Source organism: Neolamprologus multifasciatus, chromosome 5, assembly GCF_963576455.1.
Source record: "Neolamprologus multifasciatus chromosome 5, fNeoMul1.2, whole genome shotgun sequence".
Classification (NCBI taxonomy): domain Eukaryota; kingdom Metazoa; phylum Chordata; class Actinopteri; order Cichliformes; family Cichlidae; genus Neolamprologus; species Neolamprologus multifasciatus.
The window spans coordinates 23,448,527-23,468,408 of record NC_140443.1 but is presented as its reverse complement, the minus strand read 5'-3'; the positions used below and the strand labels follow the sequence as shown (position 1 = coordinate 23,468,408).

The following is a 19,882-nucleotide window of genomic DNA, read 5'->3' as shown; positions in this document are numbered from 1 at the left end:
AGAAATCTGCAGAAGACAAATGCTACATGTTTCCACAACATTTCCACATTTTCCCTGTGGAACAAAGTAAATATTTATTTTCCCAACCTCAGATATATATTGAGGAAAAAAAAAATATATATATATATATATATATATATATATATATATATATATAAAAATAAGTAAAAGCTGAGATCCTGTGATGACATCCTGTGTGAGGTGTCTAACAAAAGCATAAAAGCACCAGGTGATGAAGCAGGGCCGTGGTTCCTGCTCGGGGAGGTGAGAACTGTCCGGTGCTGAAGGGGGGAAGATGAGCTCAGCGCGCGCCGGGGGGCAGGTAACGTCAGCAGTCGGCCGGAGCAAGGAAAGACTGTGAATACACACCTACCAAGTGTTTATCGGCGCTCAATCACTGATACACATCGACTCACATTAATGATGGGCAGCTAATCACCTCCGTGTGACTCAGAGACGCTTTTTTCTTTTTATTTCGGCGCCTCAGCAGCATCCCGCGCCCTCCGCTCGGCTTGAAATGGGATGATATGGGATTTTTCATGTCGACGAAGATCGGATGGATTGTTGCCTTTGCTACCGGTACGGTATCTCAATCTTAGTCGCTTTATGGTGGGAGCCAGTTGGGATGGTTTGGAACAGAAAGCAGTCTTTTTTTTCTCTTCTTTTAATCTTCCTGCAGCAGAATGTAGGTGCTGTGACCGTAAGCTTATTTATCTCCATCAGTGTTGCATGATGGTTATCAGACCTGTACCACTGCCAACTGCTTGTAGCGGCGGTAGATACTGGGTGTTGTATCTATACTTAGTGTGCAAGCTTTCTTACATGAAACGCTTACCGAAAGACAAAAACTCACGGAATGGTTTCTTCTTCTTTTTTCACTCAACTGTCACTTTTACTAAAATACAGAAATATGCACTTTATAATCAGTACAGTTTATTATTGACAAAGCGAGCTTTGGGCTGCGGTGGTCAGGAATGTTTTCCTTCCACCACATTACATCTGTCTAGAGCAGTTGCTCCAAAACTGTGGGGCTGGACGACCAGGAAGAGCATGAGCCGAATGAATGTGATCTTTTGGTAGGCAAAATAAACAAATGTTTTCTGATGCTGACCTTTATTTAACTTGGATCCCTTTTTTTCCACTCTTAATAATTGATAAGAAATATGGAGTGTGGGGTGGGGTTTTCCAGCTTCTGAAGTGAAAGTTTGACAACCTAACACATAGTTTTTCTGATCAAATTAAATTATCAAATTAAATAAGAGTGATAGTATTTATTATTATAAATGTAATAGAGAGGTCTTTGCTTAAAGGTTGTATATTCGTAAGTGAAGTCTGAAAGTAGTCTGAAATCTTAAGCCAGACACTTAGCGAGAAAGAAATTTGATTTATGTGCACTTACAGTGGATGCTGATTTGTCTCTCATGGTTATTTGTAGCTCGTCAATGGACAAAGCATCACAAAAGCGGTAAAGAAAGCTGTCTCCTGTATCTGTTTTTTCAGTATTTCTGTCCTTAGCGGTGCCAGGAGACTCTGTGGATGTGAAGTGTGAGAACATTTATAAGGACTTCTCCGAATGCGTCCTGGAGCTGGGAGAGAGCATGGACAACTACCAGGAGAACGTGACCAGTGAGAGGGGAGTGGCAGCTGTGTGCAGGTGATAATTACTTTACCGGCAAGTGCACGAGCAGCAGCGAGACATTCCCTGTAGAGTTTTGTGAGCTTGAGCTCTCATCACTCTTTGTGAGTATAGCTTTTATGTGCACTAAGATACAAATGATAACCCCAGCAGAGAGAACAAGAAATGCAGAGAGAAACCAGCTTTCATGGGTCGATTAAGAAACCCATTGGTGCACAAAATTGTTTTTCAGTTCAATTAGGATCAAATAAGGCGTAATTGAGAGCAATAATATAGACATATACAGCATAAAATATTCATCTCATAACAAAATACTGGAGAGAAAGGGAGCAGATGCCACAATCCCAGAGAAGAGGAGACTAGAGAAATGAATGGTGCTGAGACACTGAGCCATTGTGCTAAATAATGTATGACCTCGCTGCAGCAGTAATGAAATTTGGGGGAAGTTCTTTGTCACTGTTACTGCATGCACTCCACAACCCCAACACAGTGCACTGAAGACAAAGATTTACACTTAATCCTTTGGTTGAAAATTGCCCACTTGCAATATCGTCTGTGATATTGTTTCACTTTCTCATACAGTTGCCATGGTAATTAAAGCACAGCTTGACTTACTTGCATCCTTCGTATCCGTGTGAGTGATGGATTTTTGGCAAGCAAATGAATCGGGCACAGCCAGTGCATGTCTGCATGCTGTTGTGGGAATGACTTCCGAGTGAAATGTCAGACACAGTGCTGATCTGATGATCCTTTTATTTGCCACAGCCACTGGGAAGCTTTCCACACTTGTGCGCTCACGGCGCTGTCCGACTGTCAGGAGGAAGTCAGCTCCATCTGGGAGACTCTGAGGCAGGACTCCAGGAAGATACGCTTCCAGGGAAGTCTGTTTGATCTGTGCAGTCCCAGCTCCTCTCCCAGTCTAAGTTCACCTAGCGCTGTCCTCATCTTGCCGCTGATGCTGGCCTTGACTGGGCCCGGTTGGGCTTCTGCATAGATGGAGCAGGGGTTGGGTGAGGAGGACGTCGTGCTTCGGTCCTCCAGAGTTTAAACTTAAAGCCAAGGATTTAAGAGCACAAATGTTTCAAAGGATTATTTTGACCTAGAGTCGTTGATGTCTGTGATGAATGAGGTTTGAAATTCTCTCAAATACTCCAGCTTTGGGTGGAGTGGCAGAAGGAATTGCATTATAAACAGATTAAAAGCACACACTCTCGTGGATTTCACATTCAATTTGGTCAGCTCGTTCTACTATCAGACACCTGTGGCTCTGGGTTACTAACACTGTACAAGGAGCAGGCACATTGCCGCATATAGCTGTACAATGTCGTGCAGTAAAACACAGCTTGCAATAGTTTACCTGTGTGAAAATATAACGTCTAATTTTTGTAGTTTTTAAGCCCAAATAACTTTTTATTCATCGCTCACATTTTTGTATATAAGATAGTTATTGCATCCATGGTGTGTTTTGTGTAAAGTCTGATTTCATCATGTTCCTTAAAGAAAAAGTTTGATTTTACAATAAGTAAATTAGAAAACTAACCCCACTTTAAGATCTCACCAGTAAATATGAAAGGCATAGCAACCAGTTTTAGCTTAGCCTGTCATTAAATATATATATATTTTTTTCACTTTTGTGTAATTTGAAGAAATGATTTATAAAATGTTTGTGAATGATCTGTGCTGGCAGTTCTGCCCCACCCTCTTATTTCCAGTTTTTAAGCTAACCAGCTGCTGCTTGTAGTACAGGCGATGGGGCTGTCAGACTACTACAATGCCAGTCTGCCTCTTTAATTATGAGCTACAGCGTAAACCTTTTGACCTCCACTGAGTTTGTATAAACACAGCTTTGCTCTGTGAAAACACTAAAGAGACACGTCATGAAGAATAACATCTTACCGCTTTTAAGTTCCTCACAAACTTGGTACAAAAACCAAGGAAATTATTGTTTGGTTGGTTGTCCTCTGTTGTAACAATGCTTCATGTTAAATATTATACTACTGGAAAGCCGGTTAATTTTACCTTAAATGCTGCCACATTTGTAAGGAAAACACATTTTTGGGTTGAGCAGCAGAGCTGAGTATGTGGGTTGCACTCATGAAAACCTTGCCAAATCTTCAGCTTATTCTGCTACTGACTCTTGTTTGGTGCTTATTGGATTGGACGATCGAAGTCTGAAGAAACAAAGTATATTGGCAATTTAACAATGACAAACCAGATTTGACAAGTTTTTCATGGGTGCAGCTCTCATACTCAGATTTATTGCCGAGACGTATTGTTACAACATAGAAATGATCGACCAAACGCAAATTTCTGTACTTTTTGTTTATTTAAGGTTGTTACCGATCAAACAAAGAGCCAAATCAGACTCGACATGACTAAACAACATTTGTATGCACTATAGAGGTGAATTCACCCTTTAACTTGTTTTGAAGTGTAGAAAATGTTGTAGTAAGGTGACAATCAAGCAGTTCGTACACAACTTTGGATTCCCTTTCTCCTTATAAGCTTTCAGTCCATCATGGCTGATGTTGCATAGCTGCTATAAAGACACCAAAAATAGGGGATGTATATTGCACATGATCCATGTGAAACCTTTAGTTAAACTACGGCTCCTTTTAATTTTCCAACCCACTGATCGTTGTGTAAAAACAAAATTTTTGTTTTTGTGACTTTCTGTGAGAAAATGCTCACTTGCTATTAACATCCTACTAACCTTGTGCATTAAAGTAGTCTGCATACTCCAGTAGATGACAGAATACACGTGGGTGGCTTTTCAAAGACAAATCTGCCATAAAGTTCTACTGATTACATCATTAATGTGTGTTTGATATATCAAACAATGTTCTCCTCTTCTAAATTTATTTTATCTGTTAAGTCAAATTGTGAGAATAATAACAAACTTCAGAAACAGAAAGATTAATGTGTAATAACTTGCATCTATTTAGCACAAAAGTCTATGAGATGTCATAAGTAGTAATTGTCTTTTGTGATTAATATTTTGGTGAATTTGTCATGAAAAAAAAAACGGTGTTTATTCTTAAAACAGCATCAAGCCCTTTGGTTCGGAGTAAATTCAAATGTTGGAGAAATAGTGTTTCTCTTTTGTTTGTTTTGCCCAAACTGTGTCCATATATACATATTTGCTTTAAAAATGATCTTAACAAAGTTGGATCATTCAGTTGTTTATGTTATCACAAGTGCATGGTGATTTTTGTGACAGTGCTTCAGAAAAATGGACAGATTGTTAATTTTACCTCGGAGATGGCGTGCAGTGGTCTTGATCTGTGCATGAAGTTACGCTAGCTCCTCAATGTGCCTGCATCCTTTGTTATGCAGATGTATTATCCTCACCCCCATACCTACCTAAACTCCATCAGCATGTTTGCTCTGTTTCTATTTCTTTCATCTTTCAAAGTGCAATCCCTTTTCCAAAAAAGGTGGGAAGAGCCAAATAAAACAGAATGTTTGGATTTGGAAATCATGTAAACCCCTATTTAAAATAAATATAACACACCATACTAAATATAATGAGATGGATATTTACGAATGTCACATCTCAAAAGCACATGAGATAAGAACGTGTTCATCACTTCTTGAATCCACAAGCATTCCACAAGCATTTCGAAACTGAGAAAACCAGATGTAGTTCTGAAATCAATTTTTTCCCAATTTATGCTCGTTAACCTGCTCAACAGTTCAGTTGTTCTCTGCAGAAGATGCCACCATGCGTTCTTTTAAAGCCTGTTTAACATTAATGATGCCTGGATGGACAATAGTATTGGGCCACCCACATGTCACACCTACAGGAGCTGCTCGGTTATGGAAAGTCGTGCCACGAAGCTCCTAGTGGACAGTTTTTGTGCTGATGTTAATGCAAGAGGAGGCTTTCTGCAGTTACTAAGACAGCAGAGCTTTGGCAGCTTTTACGGACTATGCACCTCAGCGCTCGCCAGCTCTGCTCTGTATCTTTATGTGACCACTCTTTGGCTGAGTTGTTGTGGTTCCTAAACGCTTCCACTTTGCAATAATACCACTAACTCTTGATTTAGACTTCTGCAGGGAATCTTTGTAGAGCCTACAACGTAACGTACGTAAGTGGCTGATGTCATTTGTGCTTGTGCTGGTGCATTATGTGTGGTCATGTCTCAGTGTTTTATATGCGGTGCCAGGTGATAGGAATAAATAAACTGCAGGGATTTTTTTCCTCCTCTTATTGAAGTCAGTTTTTTTGAGGGTCCAAACATATTTGTTACTCTGGGGGAGAATAGCTTAAGCAATTTTCCTCCAGGAATTTGCTGACATTTATGAGTCTTCATATAGATATGATTATTTTTCCTTTTAATGAGGCAATGATTGTTATTCTCACATGGATAAATTCAAAAGGAAAAATCAACAGGACTGAACAGGCCAGTCACAATAGCTGACATGTAGTCGAATCACGTTATGGCTCAGGGTTTAAGGGGGATTTGTGGTTGCGACAATTAGAGCATAGATCAAAAAGCATAAACTCAAAGTAACAACTAATGTTGTAACAACAACATCCTACTACAGGGCAGCACTTAAATTCAGTGAGTTCTTGAGAACAACCCATTCTTTCACAAGCAGACTGCAGGTGTGGCTACGTGCTTGATGCGATACACCTAAATTCAAACATTAAGAGGTGTGGCCTAATACTTTTGTCCTGTATAGTATATCTGCAATTTACCATACCATACATACTAATGCTTCCCATATCATGGTTGCTAGTATGTAGGTGGTAAGATTTAATAGTTTATGCAACTACCAGAGAAGACAATGTATCAGGATGTTTCTTTATTTTTGTTTGTTTTAATTTATTCTTATGGATGACAAGACAAACCTGTTCTCTGACAGCGGTCCTGAGTCGCTATACTGATCTTCACAACATAATCATGTCTATTTCTAATGCAGTGCTACGTGAGGGCGCACCTCCAACATTGGCTTTTAGCCATTTCACTTGCATACAGAGATTTCTTTGGATTTTCTCTGAACCTTTCAGTGATATTATGCACCATCCTTAATTCTGACATAGTTTTCTGGGACGCTTTCTTTACTAAGAGTTATTTTACTCACCTGTCCAGTAGTTTAACAGCATCATCTTCAAAAATGAGAACATATTTAAAAATAACAAAGTTAAAGAATGTTTATTTTGGACTACTTTCATGAATTACGGGGTTTAAATTTTTTGCAAAACAATGCACTCTGTTTTTATTGATATTTTTGCCTAATGCCACAGCTTTTTTAGAAAGAGGTTTGTACTGCTGTTACGTCATCCACTGTGTACCTGGGGGTAACAATACAAAAAAAAAAAAGTTGTGATGTCCTCAAAGCATGAGCAATACAATAGTCACTTCTTAAGAGGGGACTTTTTTCAAAGCATGATGATACCATAGTAATCCTAATAATGACAGCTCAAACATGGAAAGAACTCCTGAATGTAAAACCAAGTTCAGTATCCATGTGAGGGTTCGGTTTTTTTCAGTTTAATACACAATTTACAGACTGTATAAAGCAATATATGGAAAAGTAATGTGTTTATAATAATAAAGCACAATGTTTAAAACCTAAGTGTGTGCTCACTGGCTTCAGGAGAGTAACAGAACTAAGATGGAAACTGGTGGTACATTTACTGATTGCAGCCGATCCTTTTTAACCCATCTATTACAGTTTCTGTTTTTAGTCATCCCCGGAGCAAAGTGAGGGTAAGGACGACTGCAACCAGCGTTTTTCAACTCGTTAGTGCTCTCCCATCTGCTGCTTTCCACCTGGACACTTCCTGCAGCGAGGGATCAAGGCCCAGGGCAGAAAAGGTTTGGAGAAGTAAATACATGCATGTGGAAATATCCTCATTAGAGAAGCCATGTTTGATGTCTGAAGCATGATGGCCAATGTTTGTTTTTGCTTCTTTTTTTTTTCCACCTGCAGTTTCCTCTCCAAGACTTTACCCTTTTAATATAATCAACATGAGCTGTGCAGACATTTAAATCTCCAGAAAGGAGAAATATGCACACCGTGTCTGTGATTTTTTTTTCTCCCCAAGGAGTTTAATGATGTGAATAGATCTATCCAGAGTTCGTATATTGAATTACATTACCAAAAAAAATATAAGATACAAAAGGTGATGTGAACACTTTCAGAGGTTCCACTGCTAGATAACAAAATAGCAGCTTAGAAAGAGTAGTCACGAGTTTGTACAAAGTAAAAATAAAGTAATTTGTGGAGATTTTGGGAAACAGTTGTTCACCTTTTTGTAAGAGTCGGCTCATTCTTATATAGAGCAGGGGTGTAAAACATAAAGCCCAGGAGCCAGAATCGGTCAGGTCGGGTGAAGACCCCAATCCGGCCGATTGGATGGCATTGAAAGTGAAGGAGGACATAAATGTTAAACTTTTTAAAGTTTTTTTTCCCACAAGTTTTACATCTTTTCCAACTGATAAGACCTCCCCCGCTGCCATTCACAATACACCAAAGTAATTAAGTTACAGACTCCTGTATTTTACACATTTACTTCTTACAGTGAAGCCCAACAGGTTGCACTGACAGGTTTTCTTTCATTTACAATAGTGTTGCATTTCTTTATCATGTAAAAAACCAAGTCATACTGTTAAAATTGCACTTTTATCTTACATTAAGATGAAATGTGTACACTGACAGAAACTGGAGTTTTACTTGTTCGGCCCACATAAGATCAAAGTGGACTTTAAGTCTGACATCTCTTCTGTGGAGTAAATATGAAGCTACTGCTTAAATGGGAGGATGGGAGGAGGGGTAGAAATCCTGACTCTTTTCACTTCTTGCTTACTAGCAGCTCAGGCAAGACCTCCCTCATTATAATATTATGCATATTTAAGACAACAAGTCATCGATATACCACGCTAATTACCTTGAGAGGTGATGGATTACATTCTTTGGACAGGCTAGCTTTTTCTGTTCCTACTCAAAGCAGCTTGAATGGGAGCTGCTTTCCAATTTGAGGCTGCACCTTCCAATATCGCCCCCTGCATCATAATTATAAACTCATTTCACACCTTAGGAAAACGTGACTGCAAAACAAGACACCGCATCATCTGCACCATCAAAGCTGCAAAGGTTTTAAACTGACAGTCTGAAGAAGAGCATCTCAAGCGTGTGTAGCATGAGCTGTAACACATTAAAGACAAAAAGTCAATTCTGTTAAGAGTTTAAAAGTCACCAGTGAAATGAGCAGTCTGACACTGCTCCAAAAGGGGGAAAAAAAAGACATCAGAGCCGCACATTTTAGGACTTTCCCCATCACATCCTCCCCGAACAGCAATTTTTCAGAAGCACAGACAAAGCCAGCTGTCAGAACCCAGCTGGTGGCTGACAAACTGTCCCCGAAGTGGCCAAACAGTTTGCATAATACATCATGCCATAAAGAGACAGAACCCAACAATGCTTGCTGTGCAAAATGTGGTACAGACTCAAAAAGAAAAGCATTTAACAAGGATTAGGAGGCTGAATGTAGGAAACATCAAATTGAGCCTGGTTTTTATTACTTTGGACCACTTATTGAGCCCCAATTATGACGCATAAAATCTTTCCTATATTTGGATTTACATGATGACCTACTGATTAGCATACAGTGCTTAACAAATTTATTAGACCACCAGTGTAAGATTTATGCCACAGCTGCCCTAAATTACCAATAAAAATAATTTTTTTATCTTTCTGTAATGGTTAATCCACCAGTATGTGCAGGTGAAACGATATTTTTAGTACTAAAATATAATTATTATTATTATCAATTATTTTCAAATTTACAGTTTTACCAAAAAAAAGAGCTAAAATGGTGCAAAAGCACTTTTTCTTTATTAAGGTGCCAAATTACAATTGTTGTTTGTTTTTTTTTTACATCCATTACAGATTTGAAACATTTGTTTTTGTAGGTGAAGTTTTTTGACAGATTTCTAAAATATTTGTCTTTGTGACAGATGGTCTAATAAATCTGCTAAGCACTGTACCTTTTTGTTGTCTAAAAACACATTTCTCCCCATATTTAACGTTTAAAAGCAGCTTTAAGAAGCAGTAACTAAAACTTTGATGTGAAATTTGCACACTGGCATCTTTAAAGTGCTGTTAGGACAGAGCTTTTTAATTTGCGTATGTGTATGTCTGCTAAATTTAACAACAATCGGAAAAAAATGTCTTAAAATTAACGAATGAAAATAATGAATTTCAACATAAAAACTTACTTAAAAAAACATTTGTAGTAATTTAGTTTAGAGGAGGATGTAAACTGGCATGTGCTTTCAAAAGACTTAAAACAGGTGTCTTAATATGCTACAAATTTGCACTGTCCAATATTTAATGTGCAGCTATGAATAAATAGATCAGGTCCGGGTGGGTGAACCACTTGATGGAAACAGACAAAGCACGAAAATCCGACATGCGTGCTGACAGAGGTTCATGTTCTTTTTCTTTTCCAAGAGTGGAGGGTGGAAAAAAACCCTCCTCAGTGAGTCCCTCAAGGATTACCCCTTCACAATCTTTCAGCCCGTCACCAAAGAAAATTCACAGATTAGATTTCGGTCCAGTGTTGACTGGAATTGCCCTGAGCTCAGTCCGCATGCACAGGTACTCTCCAATTACAGCCATCAACGCCATGCAGGCTATGTTGACGAGCCACCAGGACAAGGCAGCTGGAAGATGAGCGTTATATATCCAGCAGCCGATCATGTGGAAGAAGTGCACGGTGACCGTGAAGTCCAGGCACTGTTTCCCTCGGCGGATGAAGAACCACAGACCGAGGGCGCTGCAGGAACAGTGACACGGAAAAGATGCCAAAGTTTGAGTAAGATAAGATAAGATAAGACTTTACTGATCCCACAACGGGGAAATTTTTGCGTCACCTCAGCTCAGGTACAGATATCAGAAGGAAATACAAAAATACAAATAAGTACAATCAATGAAAAAAAAGTAAGATAATACACTATATACAATGGTAGCATACACAGTATGTGATTATGGATATAGTTGGAAATATGGAAGACATAAACTATATAGCTTGGAAGGTCATGGAAGACCCATTATGCATGAGGTGGTGACCGTGGATGTTCACAGTGACCAGTGACTTATGACATCGTGATTGAGGAGTTATAGAGTCTAACTGCTGTTGGGATGAATGATCTGCGAAAGCGCTCCTTCCTGCAGCGAGGGTGTTTCAGTCTCTGACTAAAGGAGTATCACCGTACATTAAATGTCGACCATTTTCTACGCAAACATTTAAAATTTTCAACCTTTACACTTAACGAAATGTGTAACTGCACAGGTGTAAATAAGGTCTAAACACCCCTTTATAATGAATGCCTCATGGGATGCTTGAAAAACAGGATGCTGTTTGGCTGTCACACAAATCTCATCCATTTATGATGTACAGAAAAATGACTGATGATATTTCTCACCAGGTAAGAGAATTCAAGATGAATGCCATCATTGAGAGCCTGCCTTGCACGGTTGCAAAACCGAGAGCCTACCAAAGCAGAGAAAACATTTAAATACAGTTTTAAGAGAGCGAATATGCGACACAAAAATGCATAAACACGCACCCATATCTTAAAACTTACTTGATAGTTGAAGATCTGGTCCAATGACCGACTACTCTGCACAAGGCTGTCCACTCCAGCCAACCACAGGCCCAAAAAGCTGTAGTAGATGCACTGCATCAGCACGATCTGGCACACGATGAGGACCGGGTCCCAGATGTAGCTACGGAAATGAGTGGCCATTGCTGGCTGACGTTCCACGTACAGACACTAAGAACGTTAACAACTGCTAACAACTGTTAACTGCTGGCCCATCAGATGTGACTTGTGGGTGAGATCTAAAAAAATAAATAAAAATAAAAATAAAAAATCTGAAACACAGAAAGTTACATTGGAAAAAAAGGATTAGATTAGTATAAAGCTTGGTTTTAAATCCTGCTTTAATATATTAATTAGACAGAAAAAGGGAAGATTATAGCTACAGCCAGCTGCTTCGCACTTAAGTACAAAATAAACAGATGTCCGGAACAAAGTGTTTAGTACGCTTCGGGCACTTAACACGGTTAGTCCGGTTGACTTAAGCTTTCGTAAAAGTCAGTCTAGGTAAACTATGTGCTTGCATTCATAGTTCCTGTACAAATAGGGGGTAAAAAGGCAGGAGATGAGATGAAATGTGTGAGGAGTAAAGTGTAAAAGTTTATGTTGTTATCGGTTTACACAACAGAGGATAAAGCAGTCCTCATGACCTTTGCACCCACATCAGCAGCAGCTAATAATCACTACAAATAGGTCAGCGAATCACTACAGTCTTGTCTTATCTTTCATCTTTGTGTATGTGTAAGCATTTATTTCCATCTCAATTCACCGTGTTATGGTCCAAAGCTTGGACATATATAATGGTTGCTATAAAAATTGGGCCTCATATACCAAATACTCTTCTAGATACTTTTTTGTTTTTTCCATACATTAAAAAATGAGGAAATATTTGAACATGAAAAACCATTAAAGATAAACGCCTGAGCTTTGTACTAGTAAACCAGGATCTGTAATTTGAGAGAGATACATCAAAAAATGTCGAGTATGGGCTAGTTCAGAAAGAAAGAAAGACAGACAAAAAAACATCAAGCAGCCCAATAAAGTTGCACATTTGAGCAAAAGCTTTACATTGCAAAAGACAATTAGTGATCATTTGTGAACTGTAGATTGAATTGAATTGTAGATAATGTCCAAAAGAATGCTAAATTAATGCCATTTTCATCCAATTTTTGTGCTGGATTACGCAAATATGATAAGTTTTATCACAAAAACAGTCTATTCCGGACAAAACACAGTTCTAAAGTTTCCAGATGGCTTTCTAAATATAACAGAGATAATAAATTGTGTTAAATATATGAAATATTTCATTTTCATTGATCCATTTCACTAGAGTAGCCTTGCAAGGCCAGGATGTGATGCACTTGAGGTGTGACTAATAGTCCATTATAAGACCCTACCCCTAACCCGCTAACCCGAATCCTACTGCTAATACTTGATATATGAGGGTAAAATTTCATAGCAATCATTACATGTGTCCAAACTTTGGACAAAGTTCTGGCAAATCGGGCATGGTCGAGCAGAAAATGTTGAACAAAGCTGATGATGTGAGATGGAGTGACACACCAAGTCACATTTAGCAATTTTAATGGCATGACCACTAATGGCTTTATGAATTAATCCAATAATATATCCAACTTGTCTTCAGGTGAACACAGCAATGCTGACATTTTTGACCTGAAACTTCCACAACAGCATCGAGGCTTTAATGAAGACATCCGCTTCTGCTTTACCTCGGATCTCAGTTAAATCACACCCACAATATCCTGCTTTAAATAAACACCGAGGTAGCTCAGTAACAATCGGGATTGTAATGTTATGGTGATGTTAGGTTAGGGTTAGGTGAACACAGAGAAACCCGATAGCACAGGTAGCTTAGCCGTCGACCAACACATACTCGCAGATTAGCAAAAGCCAATGTAATATTATGTGATCGCTCACAGGCGGGAGACTAAATGGCTCAAATCTATTTATTTATATTAAGCTCAACTAAACATAAAAACGAAGGATAACTCGCGAAGGCTTTTATCCCCCAGCCTAAAACCTGAAAAATGTCAACATTACAGAGGGTGAGTCGGCGGTAAGTTAAAGCTTCATCGTGTTTGAAGGAGAGCGGTCTGGAAGTGATACGGACCTGCCCGCGGGTCAGAAAGTCTTAAGGATGCTTGATCAACGATAATCCCTATGGCTCTTCAAAGTTCCCCAAATTCTGTCGTTACTTAACCGGGCCTCATCGTACACTACATTGGACTAGCTAAACCCTGTTAACAACACGGAAGTCAGAACACTTTGCCCGGAAAGAAAACTTCATGACCAACTAGTCACTGCCAAAGTAAAATACTTCCGTTCTATTCCTGAAAACACATGTACTGTCACTCCTGTGACATTAATTATTTGCCAACAGTGTGTAATAAAAATGTCTCATAATTCATCAAAAAGCAACGTCTATAATTGTTTTGTTCATAATAGGTTATTTTTCATTTCGGAAAATTTCTTTTGATGAACTAGCTACATTTATTTTGAAAATCTACCAAGTTAAAACTTCCAAACGGTTGTAAAAATTTATGAATTTTGCTTCTTGCATATATAAATCGAGAAAGAAATAAAATGATAAACGATTAAATAATAATTAATAAGAAGCTGTTAAAATATCCAGACAGACAAAGGAGAAAGGGCATATTAACATGTTGGGTTTTTTAAATTGTTTTCATTGGGGTTTTTTCCTCCTTTCCTTTTTTTGTCTTTTTACTATTCATAAAAAATACTACCTTATCGTGGTGGAGTTGTTAAAGCCCAACAGACAAAATTAGAGTTGGTCATTAAGGCATTAAACCCACAGGAGGTGGCTGCTTCTAGCAATCACACTTCTCGACGTAGAAGAACGGTGAATGGTAAACCCATTTGTTTTAGGTGTGAGCAAATTGGACATATTAACCGATTTTGCCCGACATTACCCAATTCTGATGGAAATCAGCATGAAAGAGCAGCTAGGGCTGATGGCCAAACTACTAGGGTGGCAAAAACTAGTACCCACCAGTGCACAGAGCCACACACTGGTGGGAGGGTTGCAAGGCTCCAATAATGTAGAAGTCAGTCATCTAGTTGGTGAATGCTTGGAAGGGGAGGTTGATTTGGGTGGGGTTATTATTTCATGTTTGCTGGACACAGGGTCCATGGTCACAACAATCACAGAAAGCTCTTTTAAAAATAACTTTTCTCATCTCAGTGATGAAAAGCTTAAAGACTGTGGTTGGTTGGGACTTAAAGCAGCTAATGGCCTACAAATTCCTTATTCTGGGTATATTGAGTTGGATGTTACAATCCTGGGAATTCACCTACCTCGTCGAGGGATGTTGATTGTGGGAGATCCAACAGATAGCCACATGGCACAGAAAAAGACATCTGTACCTGGTGTGTTAGGAATGAATGTATTGAACCCCCTGTACTCTGAATTGTGTAAACAATATGGTTCTGACCTCTGGGAAGCTCCAGTTTTGAAGACTGCGCCACGTGGTTGGAGAAGAGCGTTGAGATACTGCCAAATGATGGAGGCCATGGCAAATTCTCCTGAACCCCATCGTGTTAGAGTACAGGCTAAGAAGTCTTTCTGTGTTCCAGCTGGAACGCAAAGTTATGTTCCTGTTACCTGTCCAAAGATGCCTGTGAATACACCCATTGACCTCTTGATTGAACCCCTCGGGCCTGATGATGGTTTTCTCCCGGAAGGCCTATTGGTGTCTCCTTCATTGGTAAAGGGAGAAGGAGGGGAGGCTTTTGTTCCAGTTACTAATGTGGGTAAAACTGATGTCTGGTTGACACCTCGTCGGGTGATTGCTACAGTTCAACTGGCCAGTGTGCTAGCAGAGGGCAATTCTGAAATACAGGTCTCTGTAAATTCACAGTGTTGTACAGCTTATATTTCCAGTCATACAATGGCAGACAATGCAGCGGAATTGGATCTGCCTGAATTTGAAAATCTTGAGGAGAGCGAGAAACGGCAAGCAAAAGTTTGCCAAGAATGAGTTGGATGTTGGTTGTAGTAAATTGATCACTCATGAAATTCCTTTGATAGATGAAACACCAGTGCGACAACCATACAGGCGAATCCCTCCGTCTCAGTATGAACTGACAAGGGATCATATCAAACAGCTGCTGCAAGCTCGCATCATCAGAGAAAGTAGTAGTCCGTATTTATCCCCAATAGTTCTTGTTCAAAAGAAGGATGGAAGTCTACGCATGTGTGTCGATTATAGACAGTTAAACGCCAAGACCAGAAAGGATGCATTTCCTCTGCCAAGGATTGAAGAATCCTTGGATGCTTTGACTGGTGCTCAATGGTTTTCCACTTTGGACCTGGCTAGTGGTTATAATCAGGTGGAAATGGCTGAGAAGCAAGGGCGTAGATTTGGCATGGACGGAAGGGACACGTCCCCACCAATATTCAGCGATTATTGAATTGTCCCCACCAATAATTTGATCTATTCGAGTAAAGAAAATCAAACCCGATAGAAAGAAGAAGAAAAAACGATCTGTCAACGTCTCATTCACCCAGCGGTGCAGAAAGAGTTAAATTACGTCCTCTACTGGAGTCCTACCTCATGTGACAAATATGGCCAAGGTGGTTGGCTGTGCCTTTTCAGCTCTGTTTAGTTTTAGCAGTGGCAAGCCTGCGCTGCGAGGAGGAGAGGAGGATGGCAGCAAAAAGGAAGAACCTGGATATAAGTATTTTTCAAAGAAACCTGTAAGTCACTTAAAGCCAAATTAACTCATAAAATGTGTCCGTCACAATAACTTTACAGGCTATGCTAGACTTTGGCCCACATCAGTCTAAAATTGTATGTAACCACGAATAACATGTTTTGGAAACTAACTGCACAACAGGCAGCACTATTAGTTATCTCAGTCTCCCAGAGTAGCATTTCTAATTTTGACTGAAACTGTCAGAGAAAACGGCAGCCTCGAGCAAGCCAGGATATTAGTTTACAGAGACTGTTAGAATTATATGTCTAACGTTAAAATGTTGGTGACACAATAATTTCATCCTAATGGCACTGACATATTCATAGGTTAATTTTTGAGACAAAATGTCATGAGGTAGTCATGATTTTGCAAATATCCACCTTGTAGTGCAGTTTTCACAAATTGTTTTAAAAATGCACTCATCCTACAAACATTACTGATGAGTCAAGATCTGCACAAATTGACAGACACACAGAAGCAGCTACACATTTTATTCTTATTGTCATGTATGTCCTGTTTGTCAGGTGACAGAAGAACCAACACAAAGCTCAGCGAGTAATGGTGACACAAGATCACAGGTGAAATTGGATGATGACTTGTTGGTTCATTACTGTATTTGAAGCACATGTGTGACTGCATGTATGTGGAATGTCTCACTGTCATTCATCAGGTGACAGAGGCAGCTCTAACATGTTGTAGCTCGGACAGAGGTGAAGATGCGAGGTCACAGGTGACTTACTGATGATTTGGTGCTGTAGATTAACTAGTATTTATTATCATGACAGTTGTTAGGATGCTGATGTAAATTGTTTCATTAGTGTATATTTGGCAAAGAATCTGAATTGTACAGTGGCTCTGAGAGGCCAAACGGACTGCAACTTCAGAAAACACTTGCAAAAAGAAAAACGCTGCAAAAGGAAAAATGCTGCAAAAAGAAAAATGGTGCAAAAAGAAAAACGCTGCTAAAAGAAAAATGCTGCAAAAAGAAAAACGCTGCAAAAAGAAAAATGTTGCAAAAGCACACACAACACAACGGAAATAGGAAAAAAGACAATGGAAATGTTTCTGGGGAGACAATAACCGGACGGACCAGTTGCACAAACCAAAACGTATGTATGGCTGTATCCCAATCAGTGTTGCCAACTTAGCGACTTTGTCGCTATATTTAGCGAGTTTTCAGACCCCTTGACTTGTGACATTAAAAAAAACAATAATTGCTAAAAGAAATTTAATTTGTAGTTCTAAACAAACTCTAAATGCATTTAGAGTTTGTTTAGAACTACAAATTAAATTTCTTTTAGCAATTATTGTTTTTTTTAATGTCACAATTCCAACCCTGCTCCTTAATCCGGGCTTGGACCGGCAAAAGTGACCCGAAATAGGCACTCTGGTGGAGTTACTTTGTGTGTGTGTGTTTATAAGTAGTTTTAAACCTTGTGATCCACAAAACAGCATAAGAGTAAAAGAAGAACTGACTGCGTTACAGCACCCGCTGCTTGTTGAGAGTAAAAGCAATATGCACTTTCACGTCTTTTTTTAGCGACTTTTTTTTTTAGAAAAAAAGTCGCTAGGGGGTCTGAAAACTCGCTAAATATAGCGACAAAGTCGCTAAGTTGGCAACACTGATTGGGATACAGCCATACATACGTTTTGGTTTGTGCAACTGGTCCGTCCGGTTATTGTCTCCCCAGAAACATTTCCATTGTCTTTTTTCCTATTTCCGTTGTGTTGTGTGTGCTTTTGCAACATTTTTCTTTTTGCAGCGTTTTTCTTTTTGCAGCATTTTTCTTTTAGCAGCGTTTTTCTTTTTGCACCATTTTTCTTTTTGCAGCATTTTTCCTTTTGCAGCGTTTTTCTTTTTGCAAGTGTTTTCTGAAGTTGCAGTCCGTTTGGCCTCTCAGAGCCACTGTACAATTCAGATTCTTTGCCAAATATACACTAATGAAACAATTTACATCAGCATCCTAACAACTGTCATGATAATAAATACTAGTTAATCTACAGCACCAAGTTTTTTACTCACTTTATGTCTCTTCCACGATGTTATTTCTCTCTCCAACACCGTAGGTTACAATTACATTAGCATGACCAATTATGCAAATTAGGTGATGACGTCATTTAGCGACTTCTAGCGACTTTTAGGACAACCAATAGCGATTTTCCTTACTGAGGAGTTGGCAACACTGATCCCAATTCAGGGACTGTTTCCCAATTCAGGGTCTGCAGCCTGAAAGTACGCAGCCTTAACGGTCCTCAAGGGCCGCGTACTCAAAGATCGCTGCGGCCGGAAGTGCGGGGCTTGTAGGCTTGTGAGATGGGACGGTCTAGCCTCCGTCGCGCTGCCCAGGTTGCCTAGCAATCATGATACTAACAGCTGGAAACGTTTCATACAGCTTTGTTTGACAGAAATGAAGGAGAACATATTTTGTACATTTGTTTCTACATGAGCTTTGTGTGATTTAATAAGTATCTGAGGCTGAGACCACAGGACTGTAAAACATGATTGTTGGGCTTCATTTCTGTACTGAACAGTCATTTAAGATTAGCTAGTAAATAACAATTAGCTAATGTTGTTCATGAGACTAAAGTCATCTCACTTTGGTAATGTAAATATAATATGGCCAATATTATATTAATCATTATTAGTTATTACAGCAGTGAACATGAATTCTGTGCCAAACACTGAGCTTCAGTAAAGATTCAAGTTGCATTTATTTATATTTCCTATCACCTTAAATCTTCACTTAAAGACAAGTATCTGTGACAGTGTATATATAGATGTATTATATATAAGAGACAAATATTGTTCTTTTAATATGTTGGCATTACTAAATTTGGCTCAATGCTTATATATGCGTGGAAGAAGCAAATGTACGAGCTGTGATAACTGTTTCTGATAGAATAAAGAGTAGACTGATATATTAAATATTCCTTTATTGGGTGAGAAAATCAGACCATGTCATAACTGCTTTAAGTCATACAGAATAGATATCAGAGCCTTAAACAGGCTGACTTCTGCTAAATGGGTTAAACTGGGCACAAAGTATACAAACACATAACATCCTTATAGAATATGATGTAACACTATAGATCAACTTACAGTGGGGCAAAAAAGTATTTAGTCAGCCACCGATTGTGCAAGTTCCCCCACTTAAAATGATGACAGAGGTCAGTAATTTGCACCAGAGGTACACTTCAACTGTGAGAGACAGAATGTGAAAAAAAAATCCATGAATTCACATGGTAGGATTTGTAAAGAATTTATTTGTAAATCAGGGTGGAAAATAAGTATTTGGTCCCCTCAAACAAGGAAAATCCCTGGTTCTCACAGACCTGTAACGTCTTCTGTAAGAAGCTTTTCTGTCCCCCACTCGTTACCTGTATGAATGGCACCTGTTTGACCTCATCATCTGTATAAAAGACACCTGTCCACAGCCTCAACCAGTCAGACTCCAAACTCCGCCATGGCCAAGACCAAAGAGCTTTCGAAGGACACCAGGAAAAGAATTGTAGACCTGCACCAGACTGGGAAGAGTGAATCTACAATAGGCAAGCAGCTTGGTGTGAAAAAATCAACTGTGGGAGCAATCATCAGAAAATGGAAGACATACAAGACCACTGATAATCTCCCTCGATCTGGGGCTCCACGCAAGATCTCATCCCGTGGGGTCAAAATGATCATGAGAACGGTGAGCAAAGATCCCAGAACCACACGGGGGGACCTGGTGAATGACCTGCAGAGAGCTGGGACCAAAGTAACAAAAGTCACCATCAGTAACACACTACAACGGCAGGGAATCAAATCCCGCAGTGCCAGACGTGTTCCGCTGCTGAAGCCAGTGCATGTCCAGGCCCGTCTGAAGTTTGCCAGAGAGCACATGGATGATACAGC

At 39.3% G+C, this 19,882-nt stretch overlaps 2 protein-coding genes across 4 annotated transcripts; one reads left to right on the top strand and one right to left on the bottom strand.

The window, feature by feature from the left end:
* The first annotated feature begins 227 nt into the window (after nucleotides 1–227).
* Nucleotides 228–9,878, top strand: LOC146518720 (neuritin-like). Of its 2 annotated transcripts, none has more exons than XM_085160205.1 (3): nucleotides 228–579; nucleotides 1,501–1,654; nucleotides 2,402–9,878. In XM_085160205.1, exons 1-3 carry the CDS (start codon nucleotides 528–530, stop codon nucleotides 2,628–2,630), a joined length of 435 nt encoding a protein of 144 aa, XP_085016331.1. In that variant the 5' UTR covers nucleotides 228–527; the 3' UTR covers nucleotides 2,631–9,878. The 2 variants fall into 2 exon arrangements, with proteins under 2 accessions (XP_085016331.1, XP_085016330.1); XM_085160204.1 differs by lacking the exon at nucleotides 228–579 and adding an exon at nucleotides 589–685.
* Nucleotides 8,145–13,550, bottom strand: sys1 (SYS1 golgi trafficking protein). 2 transcript variants are annotated; one of them, XM_085160203.1, is made up of 4 exons: nucleotides 13,385–13,550; nucleotides 11,239–11,528; nucleotides 11,077–11,144; nucleotides 8,145–10,427 (listed from the first exon to the last, which is right to left on the bottom strand). In XM_085160203.1, the coding sequence occupies exons 2-4, from the start codon at nucleotides 11,398–11,400 to the stop codon at nucleotides 10,187–10,189; spliced, it is 471 nt and encodes a 156-aa protein (XP_085016329.1). In that variant the 5' UTR covers nucleotides 11,401–11,528; nucleotides 13,385–13,550; the 3' UTR covers nucleotides 8,145–10,186. The 2 variants fall into 2 exon arrangements, with proteins under 2 accessions (XP_085016329.1, XP_085016328.1); XM_085160202.1 differs by having other exon boundaries at nucleotides 11,239–11,495.
* Between the last annotated feature and the right edge of the window lie 6,332 nt (nucleotides 13,551–19,882).

Bases quoted from the DNA above. Each gene is read 5' to 3' on its own strand.
- LOC146518720 (XM_085160204.1), top strand. From the start codon at position 607: ATGGTGGGAGCCAGTTGGGATGGTTTGGAACAGAAAGCAGTCTTTTTT. The intron at 686-1,500 runs GTAGGTGCTGTG...CTGTTTTTTCAG, and splicing joins TAATCTTCCTGCAGCAGAAT to TATTTCTGTCCTTAGCGGTG. The intron at 1,655-2,401 runs GTGATAATTACT...TATTTGCCACAG, and splicing joins GGAGTGGCAGCTGTGTGCAG to CCACTGGGAAGCTTTCCACA.
- sys1 (XM_085160203.1), bottom strand. From the start codon at position 11,400: ATGGCCACTCATTTCCGTAGCTACATCTGGGACCCGGTCCTCATCGTG. The intron at 11,145-11,238 runs GTAAGTTTTAAG...CTGCTTTGGTAG, and splicing joins ACCAGATCTTCAACTATCAA to GCTCTCGGTTTTGCAACCGT. The intron at 10,428-11,076 runs GTGAGAAATATC...CTGTTCCTGCAG, and splicing joins ATCTTGAATTCTCTTACCTG to CGCCCTCGGTCTGTGGTTCT.